Source organism: Anastrepha ludens, chromosome X (assembly GCF_028408465.1).
Source record: "Anastrepha ludens isolate Willacy chromosome X, idAnaLude1.1, whole genome shotgun sequence".
In the NCBI taxonomy this organism is placed as follows: Eukaryota; Metazoa; Arthropoda; class Insecta; order Diptera; family Tephritidae; genus Anastrepha; species Anastrepha ludens.
Genome location: NC_071503.1, coordinates 36412549 through 36438269, shown reverse-complemented (window position 1 = coordinate 36438269; position 25721 = coordinate 36412549). Strand labels below are relative to the sequence as shown.

At 34.9% G+C, this 25721-nt stretch overlaps 1 protein-coding gene across 1 annotated transcript; it reads right to left on the bottom strand.

Annotated features, from left to right (window-relative positions):
* Window positions 1-24089: 24089 nt before the first annotated feature.
* Window positions 24090-25368, bottom strand: LOC128869935 (kelch domain-containing protein 10 homolog; the record flags this gene model as incomplete). The annotated part of the gene is made up of 2 exons (XM_054112534.1): window positions 24090-24748; window positions 24817-25368. Coding segments are annotated over 2 exons (891 nt in total), but the record flags the coding sequence as incomplete, so codon positions are not given.
* Window positions 25369-25721: the final 353 nt, after the last annotated feature.

Sequence of the window (25721 nt, the reverse complement as noted above, 5' to 3'; positions counted from 1 at the left end):
TCGAGACCCCAGTCACGGAGCGGCATGAAAAATACTCTGTACTAAAGCATTCACCAACAGCTTCAATTTGATATCCATATTGTACAAACACATTCTAGGGTCCACGTTTTGGTCTCTATCTCGAGACCCTAGTCACGGAGCGGCATGAAAAATACTCTGGACTAAAGCATTCACCAACAGCTTCCATTTGATACCCATATTGTACATACACATCCGAAGGTTACCCGGGTCCACGTTTTGACCTATATCTCGAGCCCTATTTCCAAAATAAAATATAATCCATGTTACTCGTGGATGATGTAGCTTTCGAATGTAGCAAACAAAGTTTTCCTCTTTATAATATTAGTATAGACAACATATCTTATAAGGTATATGGTAAATATTAAAATACATTTTTTCCTTCATATATAATAAAAAAATTAATAATTATAACATTAAAACAACAGGTATTATTAACAAACTTGGTTTTATTTTAAATTCTTCAAGTGAATCAAATTAATAATAATCAATAAGAAGGCATATGCAAATACAAATACGTGAATTTATATATGTACATATGCGCATATACATACATATTTACGCTCACTTAAGTAGGAGAGAGCAAGATGTCGAACGTTGCCGTTCGTTTGCTTTGTTTGCTTTGTCGTTCGTTCCGCGCTTTCGCTTGCAGTTCATGCAATGCAATGAGTAAGGTAACGACAAATGAGCAAGGTAACGGCAATGGGCAAGGTAACACTAATGAGCAAGGTAACACTAATGAGCAAGGTAACACTAAAGAGCAAGGTAACACTAATGAGCAAGGTAACACTAAAGAGCAAGGTAACACTAATGAGCAAGGTAACTACATATGAGCAAGGTAACACTAAAGAGCAAGGTAAGACTAATGAGCAAGGTAACACTAATGAGCAAGGTAACGACACATTTTTTCGTGCGTGCAGCCTGTTAAATCGAATTATAAGACGTTATCATGTCAAAATTGTTCCAGTTCTAAATAGTGCTGTGTTAGTCCATTTGCATTCCAAATTAGAATTTTAATTTTTTCACTTTTGTCCATTCATATTCTTTAAAAGCATTGTAATTATATTCATCATATTTGTCATTTGGTTGACTAGGGATTTTACCATGTCTTTAAGCTCTTCAATATCATTGTTTTTTTCAGACCTTTTAATCAGTTCCTGCTCTGCTTTATGTTCCCTTGAAGAAGATGCTACATCAGCATAGCTTACTCCGGGAATTATGTTTGTTACGGCTGTTGTTATTGGTGTATTACTTTTATTTGTATTTAATGTTGGTTCTTTATTACGCAGAGGTGGAATTCTTTGCATTTTAAGTGCTTTATAAATTTCGCATCCTTTGTAGTTGGCGGTATGCTTACCTCCACATAAAGCGCATTTAACTTCCTTTATTTGGTTTTTGCATTCCATTGTAAGATGTCTACCAGCGCATTTCACGCAAACTGGATCCCTTGTACAATAATTTTTTGTGTGCCCATATTTCTGGCATTTCGTGCACTGTGAAATGGTGCGCTTATGGTGAGGTGCTTCAAAAATGACTATGCAGTTCATTAGCTTGTTTATATTGTAAATGTCTTTGTTGTTATCACTTGCTTGTAGTTCGATGAAAAATAATGGTAGTGGTTTTTTTGTTGATCTTTGTATTATATTAGCAGAGAATGTTAATGCAATGAGAAGGTGCAAATGTTACTGTGAGCTTTTTTTAGTACAATTGAGATCTGAAAGATTTGTAATAAGGTCATTTAGCACACCGAGTTTATAGACACCTCACTGACTTTTGCCCACACAAAAATTAGAAACACCACATATCTTTCACCTCAACACACAACACATTTCTCACCTCGACATTAAACCAATTAAATTTTTACTATTTTCGTATTTTTGAAATAATAAGCGAATACGTAAAATTTATTACATAATTTTTTTTTCAATTACATTAAAAAAAAACGATTTTAAAAAATAAAATTTATAAAAAAAAGTTTGCACCGGGAATTGAACTCGAGTCTAACATGTGGCGAGGAAAAATAGGCGGTGCGTTTATTTCTTCGACTGCTTATTTTTTGACCATTTTGTTACTTTTGAAATGATAAGCGGATACATAAAATTTATTACAAATTTTTTTACGATTACATTAAAAAAATAAAAATTTAAAACGAAAAAAAAAAAATTTCCACCGAGAATTGATGGCGAGTCACGTGGGGAGGATAAATACGCAGAGCGTTTATTTCTGCGCCTGCGTTGTGAACAAAAGGTTTTGTGCATGCGCGCGACGCGAATAAATTTTAATAAAGTTCTGAAAGTAAGTCATGAAGTTTTTCATTACCTACATTCAAAAATGAACGTATACTTTATATGTAAATAAATGATGGTATATGAAATATACATAAGTACATAATATGTATGTACATGTCAATAGGAGGTATTTGCATTCAGAAAAAAAGAATGGTTTAAGATAAATCAACACTTATTTTATATTGTATGTCAATTTATAGTGTATGTATTCGACAGCATTTACATACATATGTATGTATGTACATTTGTATATGAAAAACAATAATGCACAAGCGCAAGAACATCATCTTCCTTTCATACATATGTACATATGCATGTATGCCCAATAACCTCACTGACTTTTCCCCACACAAAAATTAGAAACACCACAATTCCACCATAAAATGAAAACACCACATAAAAAATTAATACACCATATTTCTCTTCACCAACTTTACTCCACTTGTTTTTGTATATATTTGCATTTTTTATGTGTATGCATTTATGTGCACATATGTCATAGAGGTTAACTGTTAGTCGAATAAACAAATGCGCCAAAAAGAAGTTCGAAAGAAAAGTTGGCGTGTATCAGAACGCAAAATTTTGAAAGTGAGTCGGTCGTGCTAAGCAATTTTCGATAGTTTTGTGTAAAAAATTTAAAATAATTAACTTTTAAACAAAATGCCTAAAGTTCGGAAGTGCATAGTTCGCGGGTGCAGTGAAAAAAACAAACAAATGTTTCTTTTGCCTCGGGATAAGGCTGTAGCACAGAAGTGGTTGGAAAATTTACGTTTGGAGCCAACTGCTCGTTGCACGCCTTATACCACATTCGTATGCAGGAATCATTGTGAGGACTACGCTGTTGGGAAAAAACTTTTAAAACGAAATGCAGTTCCAACCATAAATCTCGGTAAGTTCAGCATTTATGCGTTTATGTGCACATTCGAATATGTGCGAATATATATTGCCCCATACATTTTTGTATTTACGTATATGTATGTATATAAATATGTATAACGTACACATACGTAGGTCTAATAACACAAGTGTATAGTAATAACAAAAGAATTTTAATACCAAGTGTGTCAACCCGTGAATTTTCTTTATTTTCGTTTTTGAAAATATTTTTTTAATCAGAATCAAGACAAAATGAAAAATACACAGTGTAAACAGTGGACCAGCCATTACCAACATGCTTATGAGATAATTTGTATGGGAAGTGATTTGATATGCATTAGTTGTTTGCTTTCAGTAATTAAAATTTTGGAATTACACTAATGAACATTTTCAATCAATCCATTGAAACGAAATATGAAATAAGCATACATATGTATATAAAAATTTTGGCAAAACTTTCCTTTACTACCACGATATATTTGAATGGGGGGCGGAGGGGGAGGAGGCGTGGCACCACCCACCCCGCCCATTAGAAAGAGCAAGGTCACACCATTATAACTGTGAAAGTCCCAACCTCCTAGTGTCCCTATAGAACCCCCAGGAGAAGTTTAAAAATTAGGTTTTTTCCGACCGCATTTGCAGTTTGTACTGAAATACAGTTGAAGAGAAGAGTATACAGCAGTCGTCAACCCAACAAGCATTTAACTTAGGTTTTATATATTTCATAGCACTTATGAAAACGTTGTTTTATCGTAAAAGTTATGAGTGCCGATGGCGAAAATTTAGGTCAAAAATTGTCCGATTTTGCATTATTTCACTATTTATAAATTTTTTTGTTTTGTAAAAATATTTGTTTTTGTTATATACATGTATATTTGAAATCAAAAAAGCGCCGCAGGCGAAAATTTGGACTAAAAATCGCGCGATTTTTATTCCAAATTTTCAGTATTTGTAAAAATATTTGTTTTTGTAATATATATGTATATTTGAAATCAAAAAAGCGCCGCAGGCGAAAATTTGGACTAAAAATCGCGCGATTTTTATTCCAAATTTTCAGTATTTGTAAAAATTTTTGTTTTTGTAATATATATGTATATTTGAAATCAAAAAAGCGCCGCAGGCGAAAATTTGGACTAAAAATCGCGCGATTTTTATTCCAAATTTTCAGTATTTGTAAAAATATTTGTTTTTGTCATATTATGTATATTTGAAACTAAAAAAGCGCCCCTATAAATAAAAAAAGAATTGTTCGCTTTTGGTTGACTGGGTTTTTCTTATTTCGCTTTGTTCTTCTCTCTCTCATCGTCCGTTTGACAGTTCGCTCCTCAAATTTATTCTGCACGGTATTACAAACGGTTAGAAGAACATTTGTAATAATAGAATTTTAATAGAATTTGGACTATTATTTAGTAAAAATAGCTTTAAATCTAATCTTAATGTAATAAAGAATGTTTATAAGTGATTTTGTTACTTTTCTGTGTTTGTATTTATGTGAAATAAGCGTCTGTAATAGGGCATTTTTTTAAGCTTATGCAAAAAAGCTGCATTTTTAACGTTAAATATTGCTATTAATTCTTAATTTCAATTTATCAAAAGTAATATAAATCAAAAGGCTGATATAGTGACTACATTTGCGTGTTATAATTTTTAAATTCGGTCCACGCACTTATACATTATAAGCAAATATATCGTGGTAGAAAAGGAAAGCTCAGCCAGTATGGCTACTTGGTTCACTATATACATTGCAAAAAAAAAAGTTTCTCTGTCAAGTGTGCATACTGAAAACGAAAGTGCATGCTGTATGGCAATATGTATTACTTAAGCAAATGTTTGTTTCTTATTTTTTATGGCAAAATATTTTATTATATTAATAAAAAAAAATATTTGGATTTGATTGTTAGGATTTGATGATGTTCCTAATGCCATGGAAAAAAAAATAAATCGGTGTTGCTGCATCGAAGATTGCCAACCCGATGGCAATTCAATATTATTCCCATTTCCTAAAACGGAAGTTGCCTTCAACACGTGGGCTTTAGCATGCAATTTAAAGATGCCATTTCCCGTCCACAAGAAGCTTTTCATTTGTGAACGTCACTTTGAAAAAAAGTACATTTCAAAAAAAAGACTTTTGGATGGGGCTTTTCCAAAATTAAAATTAAATGTAAACAGTTTTAGTAGTTCTAGTAATAGTGGCTCTTCGGAGTTGATCCTTCAGCCTGTTCAGCGGACTTATATCAGGCCTAATCTGGACGAGGACTTGACATTAGAAGAGTTTGAAAGATTTTCAATTTTGGAAGAAAATAGGCAGCGTTTTGACATACGAGGTAGCGATGATTTGGTCTACGACCAAGAACATTTTATTTATTTTTATTTATTTATTTATTTATTTAAGTCTATGAATTACAATCCTTACAGACTATGATACAAAAGTTGCTTAGATTAAGCTACAAATATATTATATGTATTTAAAAACTATACTAGCTACTAACTAACTATAATATGGAATTCAAAAGATTTAAAAGTGCTGTTCTTGAAAGCGAGAAATCAAGAAGAACATCATTATGAACGGCATTTAATTCCCGTAAAGCACGAGTAATGGGAGCATTGCTGGCATACGTAGTTTTAAAGTTTCCCCCATAATAAGGGTAGAAGTTCCTAAGAGATCGCTGGGGAACATTAAATCGAATCCTTTCCAATAAGTAGGTACAATCAATTACTCCAGTAATAATATTATGAGTAAAAGACAGACACAGTATAGTCCTACGAATCTCTAAGGACTTGAGACTTATAAGCATGAGACGAGCAGAATATGATGGCATGGGATCAATAAAATTCAGGGACCGAAGGGCATATTTGAGAAATATTTTTTGCACACGTTCGATTCTATTAATAGCTTGCTGACTACACGGTCTCCAAATAAAAGCAGCATATTCTAAGTGAGATCTAACAAAAGATGTATACAGTAACTTAATGGTATAGGGATCAGAGAACTTAGTGGCGTTCCGTCTGACGAAGCCCAACATCGAAAAAGATTTAGAAGTAATATAATTTATATGGTTATTAAAAGAGAATTTGTTATCGAAGATGACGCCAAGGTCCTTAAACTCACTAACACACTGCAGGACACATGCCGAGATCCTGTACTTAGTGCACAAAATATTAGATGTTTTAGAGTAAGATATTTGGAAGCACTTAGATAAGTTCAGCGAAAGTCGTGAATTCTGGCACCAGAAATAAAGCCTATTCATATCGGCTTGAAGTTTAATGGCATCCTCTTGCGTCTTGATCGCTGAGAAGATCTTAAGGTCATCAGCATAAAGCAAAAATTTAGCAAATGTGAAACAACTTTTGATGTCATTAACAAATAACACAAATAAAAGCGGTCCCAAGATACTTCCTTGTGGAACACCTGAGATGGCAGCAAAGGAAGTAGATGAAATACCATCGATTGTTACAACACAGCGTCTATTGCTCAAATAAGAGTTTATCCATTGCAGAAATGTAGAATGAAAGCCAATACTAGCTAATTTTTTAACTAAGATTCTATGAGAAACTTTGTCGAAGGCTTTCGAAAAGTCGGTGTAAATACAGTCGACCTGGAAGCCAGCGGAGAAAGAATCAATGCAGTATTCACTAAAAACGGCCAGATTAGATACTGTAGATCTGTTAGCAATAAACCCATGCTGATTAGGGCAAATTAAAGATTTAACGGCAAAACTCAGCTTTGCATAGACCGCATGCTCAAAAATTTTGGAGATAGTCGACAGCTTAGAGATAGGTCTATAATTTCTAACATCATTTTTATTGCCACTCTTAAAAAAGGGCGTAATGAAAGAGAGTTTCCATGCGTCAATGAAACACCCCGACGATAAAGATTTGTTGAAAATAATTTTCAGGGGATAGACGAAGGCCGGACAGTTTTTTATCAAAACTGCTGAAAGTCCATCAGCATCAGTTTGAGAGGATGATTTCAATTTAGTTAAAGCATTACTAATATCCTCAGAACAGAGGCAAAGACCTCCAAAGTTCAGGGCATAATCTAAGTCAGAAGAAAAGTCGGATGGGCGATCAAGTTCGTCGTCAGCAAAATTAGATTTAAAAAATTCAGCAAACAAGTTTGCCGTTTCAGTTGGGGTTCGCGCTTGGCTATTATCGAAAAACATACCAGTGGGAACACTGGCACTACTCCTTCTAGATTTTATGTAATATATTTCCAGAAGATTTTGGGATTCGCTTTAATGTTTAACTCTATATTGGTAATATAGCTGTTATAGAGAGATTTATTTAAATCGTTGAAATCCTTTAACGCTTGCTTATATTTAACGAAATACAAATGATTCTTCGTAGATTTAAACTTCTTGAAATAATTATTTTTAAGATTTTTAAGCTTTTTCAGAGACTTAGAATACCAGGGCAATTTATAGGGCTTTTTCTTTCTGAGCGGAATGTTATCTAAGCAGAGTTTAGACAAAATGGACTTAAACGCAGAAAAACTACTAGATGTGTCAAGTTCAGCAAATAAATTATCCCAATTAATGTCAAGTAATAAGTCATTGAAATTGACAAAATCGCATAAAGAATAATTGAATGATTGCCTGACATCCGATGCAGTAGTAGCAAAAGTATAAAAGTCGATTTTGACCACTAAGGGTAAATGATGCTTACCTTTTGGAGTTATGGAATTCAAACATTCATTGATCTCGTAGTTTATGTTATCACTTACGAATATGAGGTCTAAGATTCTATTCAGAGAATTAACAAAATTATTAATTTGAAATAAATTAAGACTAAGAATATTATCAATAAGATATAATTCATGGTTTGCAGTTACATTGTTTGGTATGAGAATAGAGTTAGAGGCACTAGCACACCAATTTATTTTACTCAAGTTGAAATCACCTAACACACATAAATTATTGTCATTTAAGTTATTTAGGACAAGATATACTATGTTGTCAACATGCGCTTTGTACAGCTCGTATGAACTTTCAGGCGGCAAATACGAGGCAATCAGATATAAAGAGCCTTGTGAGTTGGGACTACTTATGCAGACGCAGATCTGATCCAGTAGAGAGTCACCGTTCATGAGGGGGCACAAAAATGCGTTTAAGTGACACCTGATAGCAATAAGAATACCACCCCCGCGCAAGCACCCTGTTTTTGCAGCGTCTCTGTCTTTGCGAAAAACGTTAAATAGGTTCGGGTCAAAGAATTCATTGTTATAAAAACTTGCATTTAGCCAGGTCTCAACAAGAACGAATATGTCATAATCTAATTGCGAACTAAGGGAATGTACATGCTCTGCCTTAGTACGCATGCCGGACGCATTTTCATAGTAAATCTTAATTCGACTATTATTTCGATTATTAGGCCTAGCACAGACAACTAATTCTGCGGCGGTTGATTTACTTGCTTGCTTAAAAAATTAAACGGACGTATGGATACATTAGCAGGCCAAATCTCAGGCTTAAGCAGTTCATCATAGTTATGTTCACTAACACCTAACTTAAAGTTTATATGCCTAAGAGAGTCCGCATTTGTCTCTTTTTTAATAAGCTTATAACATAAGATATGCTTCGTATCTAAGCCGGCATGTTTATTAACATACTGAATGATGTCATCAGTTGACACCGTAGGTGAGAAAGATGACAAATGTAGCCACTTATAGCGTACAGCCACCTCAAGTTCGTTGTTCACACCAGAACCAACAACACGTAATTGATTTTTCTTACGTCTACTCTTTTTAGTCTCAACAGAGACCCAGGCAGAATCAGTGGGAGCCCGCGAAGAGTTTGGAAGTTGAGAAGCAATTATCCGCGAAGGTAAATTATTATTTACTCTCTTAACATTACCGGAGGGAGCATCAACTCCACTAGCAACAATTGGGCGAGGCAACAGCTGAGAGCGATTGCGAACGAAAGGCACAACAGACGGCGACAAAGTCTCAGAGGCAGAGGCAGCAGCAGCGTATGAGATAGAAGCGGAGGCGTCAGCAGCAGCATTCGATGTAAAATTGTTGGCAGCAGAAATAGTTGGCACAGTTGTTGACATTGGATTCGTTGTGTTAGCAGCGCGCGAGATACAGCTAGTCTTATCATCAGCACAAATAGGCACATTAACAGCCTCAGGATTTACTGCAGTAAAGCAGTTATTAAGTAATCCCTTCATAGAGAGAATTTCTGATTGAAGGTTATCAACCTTTCCCAATAGCAATTGCTTATCATCGTGAAGAGATTGGAGCAGAGAAAGCACACGAATATTCTCTGCTCTAAGCCCAGCTAGTTCTTGCACAACAGCAATGAGCGCAGATTCCGTTTCTTCGTCTTTCTGCCGAGTATTGTTTACCTTTTGAAATGCAGATGGTCCTTGTTGTTTTTCTGGCACAATCACAATTTCCCGATCATCCACAGGCGGCAATGCATCAAGTGCGTTGAGGGGTGGAGGCGGGGACCGAATTGAGTTTCGCCGCAATTTAGAGCAAACTGCACAAAGAAAGTCACGTTCACAGTTGATAAAAAAGTCAGCATCAGCTTCCGATAAGTTAACGCATTTCAAGTGGAAAAGTTCCTTGCATTTGGAACATTGTATCTTCGGCTGACCACGGTCGACTTTTTGCTTGCATGTGCAAGGCATGTTTTTAAATAGGCACTAATTGACGGATTCGCTAGAAAATAAACACAATTGTGGAGCGAACCAAAACACGTCTGTACACCGCAACTATCACTTTCGCTCAGGTGGCACGTTCTTTTCAAAGTAATGCCAACAAACAGGACAAAGAAATTATGCAGCTGAAACAGGAAGTGGAAATTTTGAAAAAGCAATATTTAGATTTAGAAAAAAGGGCAATTGTAGCTTCGAAAAATGCAAGCGAAGATGCAATAAATTTTGCTAGGATGATAGTTAGCAAAATTAACACATATACAGAAGAGGAGAAAAACTTGGCCCAAAATTTGAATTATATGTCGACCAAAGCGTATAGTTTTATGCGTGATGACCTCAAATTTGCACTGCCCCATAAAAAATCGTTGATGCGCTGGCGGCCAATTAGGTATGTTAGACCAGGAATTGATGCGAAGGTTTTAGAAAACTTAAAAAAAATAGTAAACGAAATGTCTGAAAGGCAGAAAATCTGCGAAATAATTTTCGACGAAATTTCCGTCAAAAGAGATCTTGTTTACAACAAAAGTAGGGATGTTATAGATGGCTTCGTAGACAGCGGTGGTAATGACAGGAAGATGTTTATTGCAGACAAATGTTGTTTTTTCATGGTAAAAGCCATTGCAGGAGATTGGAAGTATGTTTTGTCATATTATCTCGCAAAAGGAGGCGTACCTCAAGCACAATTAAAAAATATTTTATTTAGTAATATAGAAGCCGTAGAAAAAATAGGTTTAAATGTTAAAGCGATCATTTGTGATCAAGGCCCGATTAATGTTCAATTTTTTAAAGTGATGAATATCACAGAGACTAATCCGTACATTTTTTTCAATGGGAAAAAGATTTTTTGTATGTTCGACTATTGTCATTTAATAAAATCTGTGAGGAATAATTTATTAAAACATGATTTGAAGACTAAGGATGGTATTGCTAGCTTCAAAGTTATTCGGAAACTTTTTTCCATTGATAAGGATAATATCAATTTTAAAATATGCCCGAAACTCTCTTCGGCTCATATATATCCCAATAGTTTTGAAAAAAATGACTGTTTCCCGGGCTACACAGGTACTCAGCAATTCAGTGGCTGCTGGTATAGACATGCTTTTTAAGCACGGGTTATTAGGATCAGATACGTATATATTGAATTGCGCTAAACCAACCCAGCTTTTTGTAAAACGAATGAATGATTTATTCGATGAGTTAGACTGTAAGGGCATGAAGAGTAATAACCCTTTCAAGTGTCCAATATGGCGAGGGTCTGAGGGAAAGTTGAACAGGCTTAGGGAACATATCGCATTTTTAGCATCAGTTCAACTTCCAAATAATATACATTCATTTTGTTTTCGTGCTTTTACAATCACAATTAACTCAATGATAGAACTTAGCAAAGAACTCTTTCAAAAACACAAAGATTTAAAATGTATATTACTTGGAAAGTTGAACCAAGATGCACTGGAAATTTTTTTTTATAAAATTCGGGCAAATCAAGGCATACACACACACCCCACAGCATACGAAGTCCAATTCATAGTTGCTCGCTTGATGTCTATGAAGATCCTACGTCATCAATTTGAAAATAAAGGACCTAACTGTGAAAATGACTATGGCATCAACTTGGATTGGAATCTTACTGAAGAAGAACCAACCACTGAAAACTTGGAGCCTTTGGAGCAACTTGCCGTGGATGAAATATACATTCCAGATGAGCAATTTGCTGAAATAGAAGGTAAAGCTGCAGAAATCCAGGTACAAAGGTACTACACAGGGTATTCAATTTACCAAAAATTGTTGTGTAAGTCCAGCTGCGAGAAATGTTGTAAAGCGATGGTAAAAACGCCAGGGGATTTGAAGAAATATTCCGAGGCATTGATTCAGTCAAAGAATTATAAAGGCTGTACCGATCTGAGGCTAATAAACCCAGATGACAAAGTATTTGACGTTTGCCGATTGCAAATGGCCTGGTACAAAGAAATTTTCAAGACATTTGCTTATCTGAACGGAGTTCGGAATTTACTGACGAAAACAATAGCCAAAAAGACAGAGGAGGTTTTCCCGGAATGGTTTTCAGAAGCTGGAGAATGTCTGGAGCACCGAAAAGAATTAATGAAGTCATTAATTACTGTTTTGCTGTTTAAGAACGCAAAATGGTTAGCCCAGGAGGTTTATGAAAAAAATCAGGCCCGTGTGAAAGGAAATAAGCTTAAAAAGTTAACCAATTAAATTCAGTTTTGTCGAATTTAAATTTGGTTTACATTTAATTAATTTTTATTTAATGAATTTAAAATGGCTTGTTAAATTGCATGTTAGGGTACATTTAAAAGGTAACAAGGTTCAGGAAGTTTCTTTTTCGTGTAAGTAGACAGTGAAAAAATGTTATTTATGTACTTCTTCTTCTTAATTGGCGCTATAACCGCTTACGCGATTTTGGCCGAGTTTAGCAAAGCGCGCCAGTCGTTTCTTTCTCGTGCTAACCGGCGCCAGTTGGACACACCAAGTGAAGCCAAGTCCTTCTCCACCTGATCTTTCCAACGCAGAGGAGGCCGCCCCCTTCCTCTGCTACCACTAGCTGGTACCGCATCGAACACTTTCAAAGCCGGAGCGTTTGTATCCATTCGGACGACATGACCCAGCCAACGTAGCCGCTGGATCTTTATTCGCTGCGCTATGTCTATGTCGTCGTCGTTATTTATGTACACCTATGCTAATAATCGTTATTATGAATTTTTTTTTTTTTTTCCAGATTTTCTGTTTCTATTTACAGATTTTTGCTTTCTCTTTTATTTTCAGTTCCAAAAAAAAAATAATAATAATATATTGATAGTTTATATTTATGCATGTTATTAATTTGTACACATGAGCCTAGTTCTTGAAAACCGTGGATACATGATTTGATCAAAGTTAAGTCATGTTTTACAGAACAGGTGAATACTTAATGATTAATCCAAACAGATTGATCGTGCGAGAATTTGCCTTTAGATGGAAGGTAAATTCGCAAATCGTGTACACATTTTTTACATTTTTCTTTTTATCGAATTTTTGTTTCTAATTTTTCTCATTTAATTTCATTGCAGAATTTTCTCTTGTTTCATTCTATTTCAGGATTTTTCATATTGCTTTATACATATTTTATTTTAAATAAATTAAAAATGTACGCCAACAAACAATTTTTTATTTGTAAATTTTTTCATTTTGCCGACGGCATTTCGCATTTTGTATGTGCATGTGAACTATTTCTATGGTAAGTACGCGGAAAAGTGTATTTATTACACACAGGGCGAACGGTCGTATGGTCGCGACTTCATACATATGTATGCACCAATATGTGTATATACATTTGTATATAAAAAACAATAATCCACAAGTGCAAGAACATCATCTTCCTTTCATATGTACACGCATGTATGCCGAAATAACCTTGACCTACATACATATGTATTTGCACATATAACTCACTTCATACAAAAACGAAATACATTCGTGGACGCAGTCGCAGCGGCCATGATTCTTTTAGTCGCGACGGTGCTGAACAATTTAGAATATTATATCGTACAAAAACAAAAAACTTCATTCATAAGTTAGAGCTCATATTTCAATTTCATTCATAAAACGAGCCGCCCATATGCCAATTTTCGCGACCATCCGAAAATAGTCAATATTGGAATATTTCGCGTCGAATTGAAATTATTTGCCAATATTTTGTAAGTCTTGAATTTTTGTGATGTCGAGTGGCCGCGGCTCCGTATATATGTATGCACGCTTCTATGTATGTAAATATGTGTTCCAACTGCTCGACAGCCGCAGCTGCTGTGAGTCAAGTGTTCGCAAAAGCTACAGTAATAGGCACAAAAAAACGACAAGTAGTATATGAAAAAGTTCTGGCCAGGACATTTCGATACTAGGGAAAATTTCTAAACCATTACTTTTAGTTCTCGCGTGGTATATAAATATAAAGTTAACATATTCCTTTACGTATGTGGTTCTCCGATTGATAAAAAGTGCACAAAAGCATATGCATATTAGCAGCAAAGAAATAAACTTACTGTAAAATAAGAGTGCGGTTTTTTTGTAGGCTACTGTGCAGACATTCAGCCTTCCCATGAAGCACAAAGTGCCAAACATTTAATATTGAAGAAATCACTGAAGCTTCTGCGAGTTGTGTTGATGTGCAGTATTGTTCATAACAAAAGAGACCGATGTGTCAAAATTTGTAACCAAAATTTTTCAATCAATATGTACTTTTTATTTCAAAGCTGTAACACTTAACACTCGACATTAATATAAGTATTCATATACCAAATAATAAATTACACTTCATAAAAAAGGTCTAAAAAGGTATCTAAGTATATTATGGGGCAGTTTTGTTTTCGCTTCATAATTCATAATTTTCGGCACAATGCTGTGCCTTTGAATGCGCGCGGATTCCTTTTTAGCGAATCGTGTGTGAACAACCGCATATGTATTGTAGATATACCGTATTTTCCTGAAGGGTAAGGAGTAGGCGGCCACAGCGAATGGTTGTTGTTCTTTACATGCCCTGTGTCAAGTGTGCGCAGAAGCTTGTGTTCTGGGCTTGTTAGAATGGTGGTAGTTTGTACATATAAGTTAGCACCACTTAAGTTATACCCACACCCGTAATGCAATTGCAACATCTCAGATGCTGAATAAACAAACGCAACAATGCAAGCAATAAACATCCGCCATGCGCCGATGTAAAGCAATTGTAAAAAATGCTGAAACTAGCTTTAGCAATAAAAATCAATATCCAAATATACTGACACTTCGATCAGCAAAATTAGCTTTATCAATAAATATAAGTTTAAGTAATAAACATCCGCCATGCGCCGATGTAAAGCAATTGTAAAAAATGCTGAACTAGCTGTACCAATAAAAATCACAATATCCAAATATACTGACACTTCGATCAACAAAATCAATAAGCAATAAACATCCGGCATGCGCCGATGTAAATCAATTGTCAAAAATGCTGACACAAGTAGAAATAAGCTATATTAAGGACAGATTTAGTATTAAGTTTTGAGTTGTAAATTGGAATTTGAAGAATAAAGGTCTTTCGACCAAGAAAACTTGTGTTTTTTTCCATCGTCCAATCTTTCGGACGATAACTGGCGCCCGAGACAAATAAGCTTGGCAACGTCTTGCAAAAGTTGTTGCAGAAATAAAGTGCTTTTTCTAAGAACTACAAATAAAGTGCCACTAAGCTATAAAAAGAAAGTGCCACAAAATTTTTTCTAAGAACTACAAATAAGTGCCACTAAGCTGTAAGATGAAAGTGCCACAAAGTTTTTCTAAAAACTACAAAGTGCCACAAAATAAAGTGCCACAAAAAAACTTTAAAAGCAATCAACATAAAAGAGGCGTGAAAGGGAACGTGGAACTTCCCCGACGCCCCAACGACAAGCCAGACAAAGCCAGCCCGGACAACAACAACTTCATCAGCAAGGAGCAAGCCTAGTGCCCCTCAGTACCTACGGAAAACAGGACCACGCACACTTGCCGGCACCCAAATGCAGCTGAGATTAATGTAAGATTACAATAAATTATATATAACATAATACATTAGATTTAAGAATTTAACTCACATAGATGAGATTATTGTAAGAATCTAAAATTGGAAAATGTAAATTAAATCGTGTCTAACTTGATAATATTTTAGCTGAAAGAAATTGCGAAAATATTATGAAATTTTTTAAAATAGTAAAAAAAAACGGAAAGCGTAGAATAAAATTTAAGCGAGGAATATTGCCACAACAAATCAAAATTTCTAAATCCTACAATAGTAAAAAAGAAAAAATAATTAAATTTAAAATATTAAATCGCGTAACGTTAATAGAGGAAATTAAATTTCTCAAACGTTCAAACATTTTCCATTTTTGTAAAAATAAAATAAATAATAGAATTATAAAGCAACTACAAGGGTTTACTGAAAACCTGTTGTTAATGTAAAAATTTTTTTATCTTTTTTGAACGAGTATTAAATAATAAACCATGGCAAACCCAAACAATCTGATTAGGCCACCAGTGCTAGTCGCACCACCTTCACCCCCAAACCCCCAAATTTCCCCAGACTTAGCTACTCTCATTAGGAATATGATTAGGGAAACCATAGAATCCAATGGACCTCATCTTATACAAAATGTCCTTAACAATAACAGCCCCCCCATAATAACAGACCAAACAATAGAGGAACAATTTAGGAACAACATGAATGAAATGGATAAAATTCCTGACGTAGTACGTTCATTACGAGAATTTTCAGGAAATGCCTCCGAATTTAGTTCATGGAAAAAAAGTGTTGAACGTATTTTAAGGATATACGAACCCTCAAAAGGCACTCCTAGATACTTCGGTATCCTAAATGTGATCCGAAACAAAATTATAGGAAAAGCGGATATAGCCCTTGAATCATACAACACACCTTTAGATTGGACAGCAATCTCCCGCTGCTTAACTACCCACTACGCAGACAAACGCGATATAGGTACCCTGGAATACCAGATGACGTGTCTCATTCAAGGAAGAATGACGATTAACAAATTCTACCAGGAAGTTTATAGCCATTTATCCCTGATCCTTAATAAAATAGGATGCATGGAAATAGGAGAAGAGGCAGTCCATCTATTAACAGATAATTACCGCGCTAAAGCCCTTGATACCTTCATCAGAGAACTTTCTGGAGATCTTCCTAGACTCCTAGGCATAAAAGAGCCGAAGAGCTTTAGAGCGCAGCATGCAAACAATCAGATGCCACAACCAACCCTCAGAAATCAAACCTTTAATTCTTCTATCCCTAGACAACAGCTTCCCACCTCAAGATATGTGCAACCTACAAACTCACAATTAATATTCTACCCCGAACTAGCCCATATACCTCACCCTCATCCAAACTATAGACAACAAAACCAAAACCAATCAAACCTATACAATAGATACCAACCACAAAATCCCTATTACCAACCACAAAATCGCTATTACCAACCACAAAATCCCTATTACCAATCACAAAATCCCTATAACCAACAGCAAAACCACCCCCCTCCAAGACCACCTAAACCACCTCAACCTATGGATGTGGACGAAAGTATCAGGACGAAAGCAGTAAACTATACAAACCGTCCCAAACCACACGAACCAGGTAAACGCCCACCAAACGCATCAATGATAAACCACCCCCCCACGAAAGTTCAAAGGAACTTTCATATAAGTTCCGACGAAACCACAAACGACCAAAACTACGAAGACCAATACTATGACGAATATAATAACAGTCAGCCGACAGACTACAATATGGAAGAGACCCACGACCTGACGGACGTACATTTTTTAGGCTAAACAGCTCTTCGTTACCGTACTTCAGATGTAAGACGAAGAGCGGCGAAATACTAAACATTCTAGTAGATACAGGATCAAACAGAAATTATATACAATGCAATTTAGTAAAAAAATATACGGAAAACGAAAAGCCTTTCTTTGCTAACTCAGTCGGAGGAAGAATAAAAATTACCCACCACACCTTTTTAAACCTTTTTAATTTAGAAGATTGCAGACTTAAATTTTTCCTGTTACCCACACTAAAAACATTCCATGCAATATTAGGGAACGACAGCCTAAAAGAACTCTCAACAGTCATACATACCAAAGAAAATTTCATGCTTATCGCAAATACAAGAAGAATCCATCTCAGACAGTATAAGATACAGGACGTAAATGCAATACAAATTCGAGACGAACAAATGACAACGATAGGTAAAGACAAAATAAGACAGATAACGCAAAAACATCGCAACTTATTCTCAGAACCAAACGAAAAATTGACATACACAACAAAAGTAGTAGCAGAAATACGTACTACTTCCGACACACCCATATACTCAAAATCCTACCCATACCCCATCAGCCTTAAACAAGAGGTCGAGGACCAAGTGAAAAAGTTATTGGAAGACGGAATCATACGGAAATCAAGGTCACCCTACAATTCACCTGTGTGGATCGTACCCAAAAAGAACGATGCTTCAGGCGAAAAGAAATTCCGAATGGTTATTGATTACAGAAAATTAAATGCAGTCACAATTGCAGATAGGTACCCGATACCTGAAATAAATGAGGTTCTCTCTCAGCTAGGAGAAAATCGAATATTCTCTGTGATTGACCTAAAAAGCGGTTTCCACCAAATTCCTCTTAAGGAATCTGACGTGGAGAAGACAGCTTTTTCCGTGAACAACGGAAAATATGAGTTCACCAGACTGCCATTTGGTTTGAAAAATGCCCCATCCATTTTCCAAAGGACATTGGACGACATACTAAGAGAACATATTGGACGAATATGCTATGTATATATAGATGATATTATTATATTTAGCAAAAATGAAAAAGAACATTCCGAACACATAGATACAATTTTTGATACTCTTACAAAAGCAAACATGAAAGTACAAGTCGACAAATGCGAATTCTTTAAAAAACAAGTCGAGTTCTTAGGATTTGTAGTATCCTCCGAGGGAATCTCAACAAACCCATCCAAAGTATAAGCAATAGCCAACTTCCCCTACCCTCAGACGATCAAGGACTTAAGATCCTTCTTAGGCTTATCTGGATATTATAGACGATTTATCAAAGATTATGCTAAGTTAGCAAAGCCGTTAACATCCCTACTTCGAGGCGAAGAAGGAAGGATGTCCAAAAGCAGTTCAAAGAAAATCCAAATAAACTTAGATGAAAAAGCGAAAGCAGCATTTAATAAAATAAAGACCACCCTGATATCCAAAGATGTAGTACTTCAATATGCTGATTATAGCAAAGAGTTTGACCTGACCACTGATGTCTCAAAATATGCCATAGGCGCGGTCCTAGAACAGAACGGAAAACCGATAACCTTTATATCAAGAACATTGAACAAAGCAGAAGAAAACTACGCAGTAAATGAAAAGGAGATGCTCGCCATAATTTGGGCACTAAATTCCTTTAGAAATTATCTATATGGTACAGCAAAAGTAATTATTCATACAGATCATCAGCCACTCACTTACGCCCTAAGCAATAAAAATAATAATTGTAAATTAAAACGTTGGAAAGCAATTTTGGAAGAGTACAACTATGAAATTAAATACAAACCCGGAAAATCTAATGTAGTTGCTGATACGTTATCAAGACCATTCGAAATAAATTCCCTATCAGTTGCTACCCACTCCGACGAAAGCTCATCTCACAATCTAATCCCAGCAGTAGAAGGACCTATAAATGCCTTTAAAAATCAACTTTGGATCTCACTAGGAGACGAAGACAGCTATCAGTTTAAAATTCCATTCCCAACCTACTATAGGCACATAATAATTAAACCAAACTATTCAATAGGAAATCTAACTGCACTACTGAAACGCTACCTAAATCCTTCGGTAATAAATGGCATATTTACCTCTGAAGAAATAATGGGGAAAATTCAGGAAATCTACCCACTTCATTTTTCCAATTATAAAATTCGTTATACCCAAACAAAAGTAGAAGACTTGGTAAACGAAGATACACAAAATGAGGAAATATTAAAGGAACATAAACGAGCCCACAGGAATAGAGACGAAAATAAAAAACAACTTATACAGAGATGCTACTTTCCAAAAATGAGAGCTAAAATAGAAAACATAATTAAACATTGCAAAATTTGCAAAGAAAATAAGTATGACCGTAACCCAAATAAACCACACATACTGGAAACCCCAATACCTCAGTATCCCGGAGAAATGGTACATATAGACATTTACAATACAGAAAAAAAGCTAGTCCTAACAGCAGTGGATAAATTCTCCAAATACGCTCAAGTCAAAATAATAGAGTCAAAAGCAATAGAAGATATCAGAGAACCCCTACGACAGATACTTTTCGCCTTCGGTGTACCAAAAGCAATAGTTATCGACAATGAAAAGTCTTTAAACTCAGCTTCTATACATTTTATGGTAGAAGACCAACTTGGAATTACAATTTTTAAAACCCCCCCATATGCAAGCACAGTTAACGGACAAGTGGAAAGATTTCACTCCACTCTATCTGAAATTATGCGTTGTCTCAAAGCAGAAAGCACACACCGTTCCTTTCAAGAACTATTAGATCGATGTACATACGAATACAACTACTCCATACACTCCACGACAGGAAAAAGACCTCTAGAAGTATTTTTTGGTAGACGTGTTTCAATAAACCCAGAACAATATCAGAATTCACGACAAGAAAATATAGAAACCCTTCGAAAAAAACAAGCAAAGAACTTAACTATCCACAACAAAACGCGAGAACCCATAAAAACATACGCCCCAGGAGACATAATCTATGTTAGGATAAACAAACGATTAGGATCAAAAATTACAGCAAAATACAAGAAAGAAATAGTAAAAGAGGACAAATCCAGTATAGTGATCACAGAGAAAGGACGAACAGTACACAAAAGCAACATTAGACGATAGTAAACAGGTTTTTCTTTCCTTACAGATTTCTTGTACACGAACTCACAACTGGCGACATTCGACACAGGACTGACAAAAATTCAAACTGGAACTTACAGAATAATACACAAAATAGACTTGGAAGCATGTCAGGAAACCTTAAATGAAATAAGCAGAACCATCCAGTCCAAAATAACTCCCGAAAATCCCCTCTTACCCATCCTTATTAATGAATTAAATCTTACACAAACACAACTAAATAGACTTAAGCCCAAAAGATTTAGAAAGTCTATAGACGAAATAGGAAAAGTTTGGAAATGGATTGCAGGAAACCCCGATCATGACGACCTTATCGTCCTAAATAACCAAATAAATAACATAATAGAAAATAATAATAAGCAAGTAACTATAAATAAAATAATTTTTGATAGAATAAGTAACATAACAGCATTTTCAAATAAAATCTTGAAAGTTGTCCAAACCAATAAGGTCATACAAACAAATTTTGCAACAGAATTAAAATATAAACTTAGGATTATAAGAGAAGAATTTATAAATATAGATTATGCAATTCATTGGGCTAAGGCCGGAATTGTTAATTCATACATTTTATCAAACGAGGAATTAGAAATAATCAAATCGGTATTTATAAGTAATATAATAACCTCACATTAAATAATGCTGAGGAATCTTTAGAACTAGGAGATATAAAGATAGTTACAAATAGTTCTATGATATTTTATATTGTCAGCATACCTCTAACTAATGAAGAAATTTGTAATTCAGTCACAATCAAACCAATAAAAAAGAATAAATATATCAATAAAATCCCATACGAGGATATTATTACTTGTAACAAAAAAATGTTTGCTGTTAAACTAAAATGTAAAGAAAATAATAATTTAAGAATTTGTAATATTAAAAAAATAATAGATATTAGTTTGAACGAACGGGGACGTCCGTTTTTAGCGGCGGAGGAGTTAGCACCACTTAAGTTATACCCACACCCATAATGCAATTGCAACATCTCAGATGCTGAATAAACAAACGCAACAATGTAAGCAATAAACATCCGCCATGCGCCGATGTAAAGCAATTGTAAAAAATGCTGAAACTAGCTTTAGCAATAAAAATCAATATCCAAATATACTGACACTTCGATCAGCAAAATTAGCTTTATCAATAAATATAAGTTTAAGTAATAAACATCCGCCATGCGCCGATGTAAAGCAATTGTAAAAAATGCTGAACTAGCTGTACCAATAAAAATCACAATATCCAAATATACTGACACTTCGATCAACAAAATCAATAAGCAATAAACATCCGGCATGCGCCGATGTAAATCAATTGTCAAAAATGCTGACACAAGTAGAAATAAGCTATATTAAGGACAGATTTAGTATTAAGTTTTGAGTTGTAAATTGGAATTAGAAGAATAAAGGTCTTTCGACCAAGAAAACTTGTGTTTTTTTCCATCGTCCAATCTTTCGGACGATAACTTATATTTATACACATATGTGAGTATGCGCGTTAGGCTTCCTGGATGGATATTAGAATATTTTCTCATCAATATGTGTATGTAAGTAGTTCAGATTTGACTGAAAAGATTAAATATAGGAATGCATATTCATATGATTGCCTTTATGGCTGTTTTACATATAAATTAATTCAAATGAAGTATGAATAATGTTATATAGAAAATAAATTTCTAAATAACAGGTATTAGAAAAACCTGAAAACACTATTTTAAATCAATTCTAATTAAACCAAATATAAAAAGTGAAATAAAACTATCGAACAAAAAACTGTGCACAGGATTTGAACCTGAGTCAAATATGAGGCGATGTACTGCATACACCACATGTCTTTCACGATTGCGCTAATTTACAATCACTAACGAAATTTTCTAAATCACTCATTTATTCGATTCGCAGTTTTATATGCACATATTCTGCGTTAGTTGAAAGTTTGTATGCGTAATTATATGAATATGCATGTGTGTATGCGCGTTTGGCTTTCTGGACGGATATTAGAATGATATTTTCTCATCAATATAATTTGAATTTGATGAAATAGATTATAGATATATGTACATATTTTCTGTTTTGATTGATTTATATAAAAGTCAGGTCATATCCAGTATGAACTATTTTATACCGAAAAGAAATTTCCATTTATAAAATACAAAAAAAAACAGTATTTTAAAGAAATTTTAATTAAAATAAACTAAAAAATTTTACCAAACTTTCCTGGTTTGAATTGTAAAAAAAAAATGTGCAAGAAAAAAAATATGACTTCAGGACTTGAACCTGAATTAAAAACGTGCCAAAAACAAAGCGAATAATTCCGCCGACTTTAGCTTCTGCACCACAAATTAACTGCCGCGCGGCCTTGTTAATCGCAAATTTATTCGCTTCGCTGTGAGCATGAAATAAGTCGATTTCCCTAGTAGTGTGCCGAAAAATCTTATGAACTTCCTCATTAGTTTGGTAAACGCAGAAAAAATCTGAATTCCTGTCCTAGCGTGGTAAGTAAATATAGAAACCCTCCACTCGCGTGGTAAATATCTGCAATTCCCCACTCGTGAGAAGAGTTGAATTTGAAATTACCTTATTATGAATCTACAAATTAGAACTCGAAAAAAGCTCATTTAACATTTGCTCCTTCTCATTGCATTAACATTCTCTGCTATAAGTCATAAGTTTATTATATATAGAACGTATATTAGTAAAATAAATACATGTATTCTATGTCGAATATAACTGTGTATTATTTAATTTATGTTGGCATGTGCAAGTAGCTCGCTGTTTATTTCAAAATCTTGAAAGTAGCTCAACACATTGAAAAGGTTGGCGACCACTGTACTACACAGTCGACAACATATTCAATTTAGCCGATTTTGTCGACTTTAAAGCGGCTTTTGATAAAGTATCAAGAAACGCCTTGATATATAAGCTGCACCATATTGGTCTTGCAACGAAACTAGTGACGTTCATAGAGAATATATACAGCGATACAAGGCCAGTTGTATGGAATGAACCAGAAATTTCAGATACATTCAAAACAAACTCAGGTGTCAAACAGGGATGCTTATTGTCGCCAATAGTATTTGCTCTTTACATAAACGACTAATATTATGTTTCCACCAAAAGCAAACACCGTGTTTGCAGGAGTTGTGTTTGGGAGAACTGTCAACTGTTTCCACCAGAAGTTTGGGAGAAATTGTGTTTGAACTGTCTTTTGTTGACATTGTGAAATAAGAATTATAAAAATTGATAAAATTATAAAATGGTGCATAAAATTCAATTTGTTATGTTGATTTTATCATTTTATTTTAAAATAATTGATAGTGAGTTGGTCACATATTATTTAAAAAAAAGGTTAAGGGAAAATAAAATAATTTTAAGCGTTGCTGCCAATTTAATGCGTTCGCAAAGTGTATGGTCTTTGGTATGGTAAACAGATTTATGATACATTATTTGTGTATAATGTACATGGGTGCATCTGGTGGAACATTCCAGTACCTTTTGGGAAGTAGACTGCCAGAGTAATGGGGACAAGTTTTTCAAAGATAATTTCCGAATGGAAAGATCCTGCTTTGAAAAATTGTGCAGCAAACTTGAAAAAATAGCCAAAAGAAAAACGAACTATCGAAACCCGATTTCACTAAAAAGCGCATGGCAATTGCTCTGTATGCAGAAAAAAACTGCAGGCATTCGAGGTCAATCTCTATTTAGCACATTACTGCCGCCTTGATTTAAAAACTTGGTATCTTTTCTTTCTTGAAAATAATTTGTTTATATCGTTAATCCATTGACAGTGTATGAACCATATTGTAAAAAAAATCGCCACAACTGCTCGTACACATATGTAGCGTATAAAAATAATTACTCTTATTTTCATATTAATTAGCTTTTTTCATTTTTACTCATTATTAATGTCTTATTTTATTATGTTTATTCTTTTGGTTCCATTTCTTCCATATGAAACTATGTCATTCCTAAATGGTTAGCAAACAATAATTATGCTTTTATGTCTAGAATGAAACATAAAAATTGTCGCTTCTTATTGCTCGTTACATGACATACCATACCATATATCTCTTCATTTATTGTATAATCATTTGGCTTTTGAAGAATGCCACAATCTCTGTGCAAAGCGCAATGGTATGCCCATTTTAAGCAGCTGTGAGTGGCCATTCAATTTGAGATTTGGTCTGTAATGTAACACTGCCTCCCAGCAAATTTCACTTAATAATGGTATGGTCATCCACATTTTATAAAGGTCACTGCACCGTCGTATACGTTTTTCATCATATTCAATACCACCGAATATGTACATACAACCATTTTGACTGTGCGCTGCGGCATGGAAGTATAGAGAGGCTGTTTTTATAAGTGTCCATTGCTTAGTAGTAAAATTTAATCTCCATATATCTGAAAAATATACTTGATCGGCCTGCAAATGGAAAAGGGATATTCAACTTCAAATATAATTTAATAATACTAAATTTAATTATTACGCACCTGCAAGCCTCCCGTAATGAATGCTTCGACCTCACCATTCGATTTCGTGTGCTGTACGCAGGAAAAGCACTTTCGTGGGTTTGGATATCCGGAATTTTGTCGCTCGATTGTTAGATTTGTTTGTGATGTTCGATCGGGTAATGTGACGAAATATTCCCATCGGTTTGTAATTAAATTAAATGCAGGGATGCGTTGTAAATCATACACTAAATTCGATGTACCACCACCCAGCACATATATGTATTGCCCATCGTAGACAACTTCGTGACGATAACGACCCTCTGGATCTTCGCGTATATCTGGACGACAGATATATACGCATTCCCACACTCGTGTGCACAAATTTAAGCGATGCACATCACAAGAGTAATCATAGCCAGTTGTTCCCCCAACCGTATATAAATAATGTTCGTGTAAAACTATTCCCGGCCCATATTGCGGAAATGGTGCATCACCAGTAGCCTCTATTCGCTTAACACTCGGTTTTTTACCTGTTGTTTGATATATATAACAGTCGTTTGAGCAAGATTCACCAAATGGATAGCCGGTGCGTCAATCAAATGTCATATTGACAAATTGCAATCATTGTTGCCATGTTTCGATAAGAATGCAATAATAAATGAGGAAAATGAGCAACATTGCCACCACTTAATAATTAAATTAGATGCAAACCCAACAAAACACGCTTTGAAAAGTGAGTTTAGGTATGGAGTTGTGTTTTAATTTTGTATGGGATTTGACAGGTGTTTTGTTTGGTGTTTGCGCTAAGAACACGATAGCGGCAGAGAACCCAAACTCCGGCTGCGGTGGAAACGTAATATTACACGAAAGCTTAGAAGGAGGATTAAACCTAGAAGGGAAAATATTAGACATCTAATGTATGCGGATGATATCATATTGTTAGC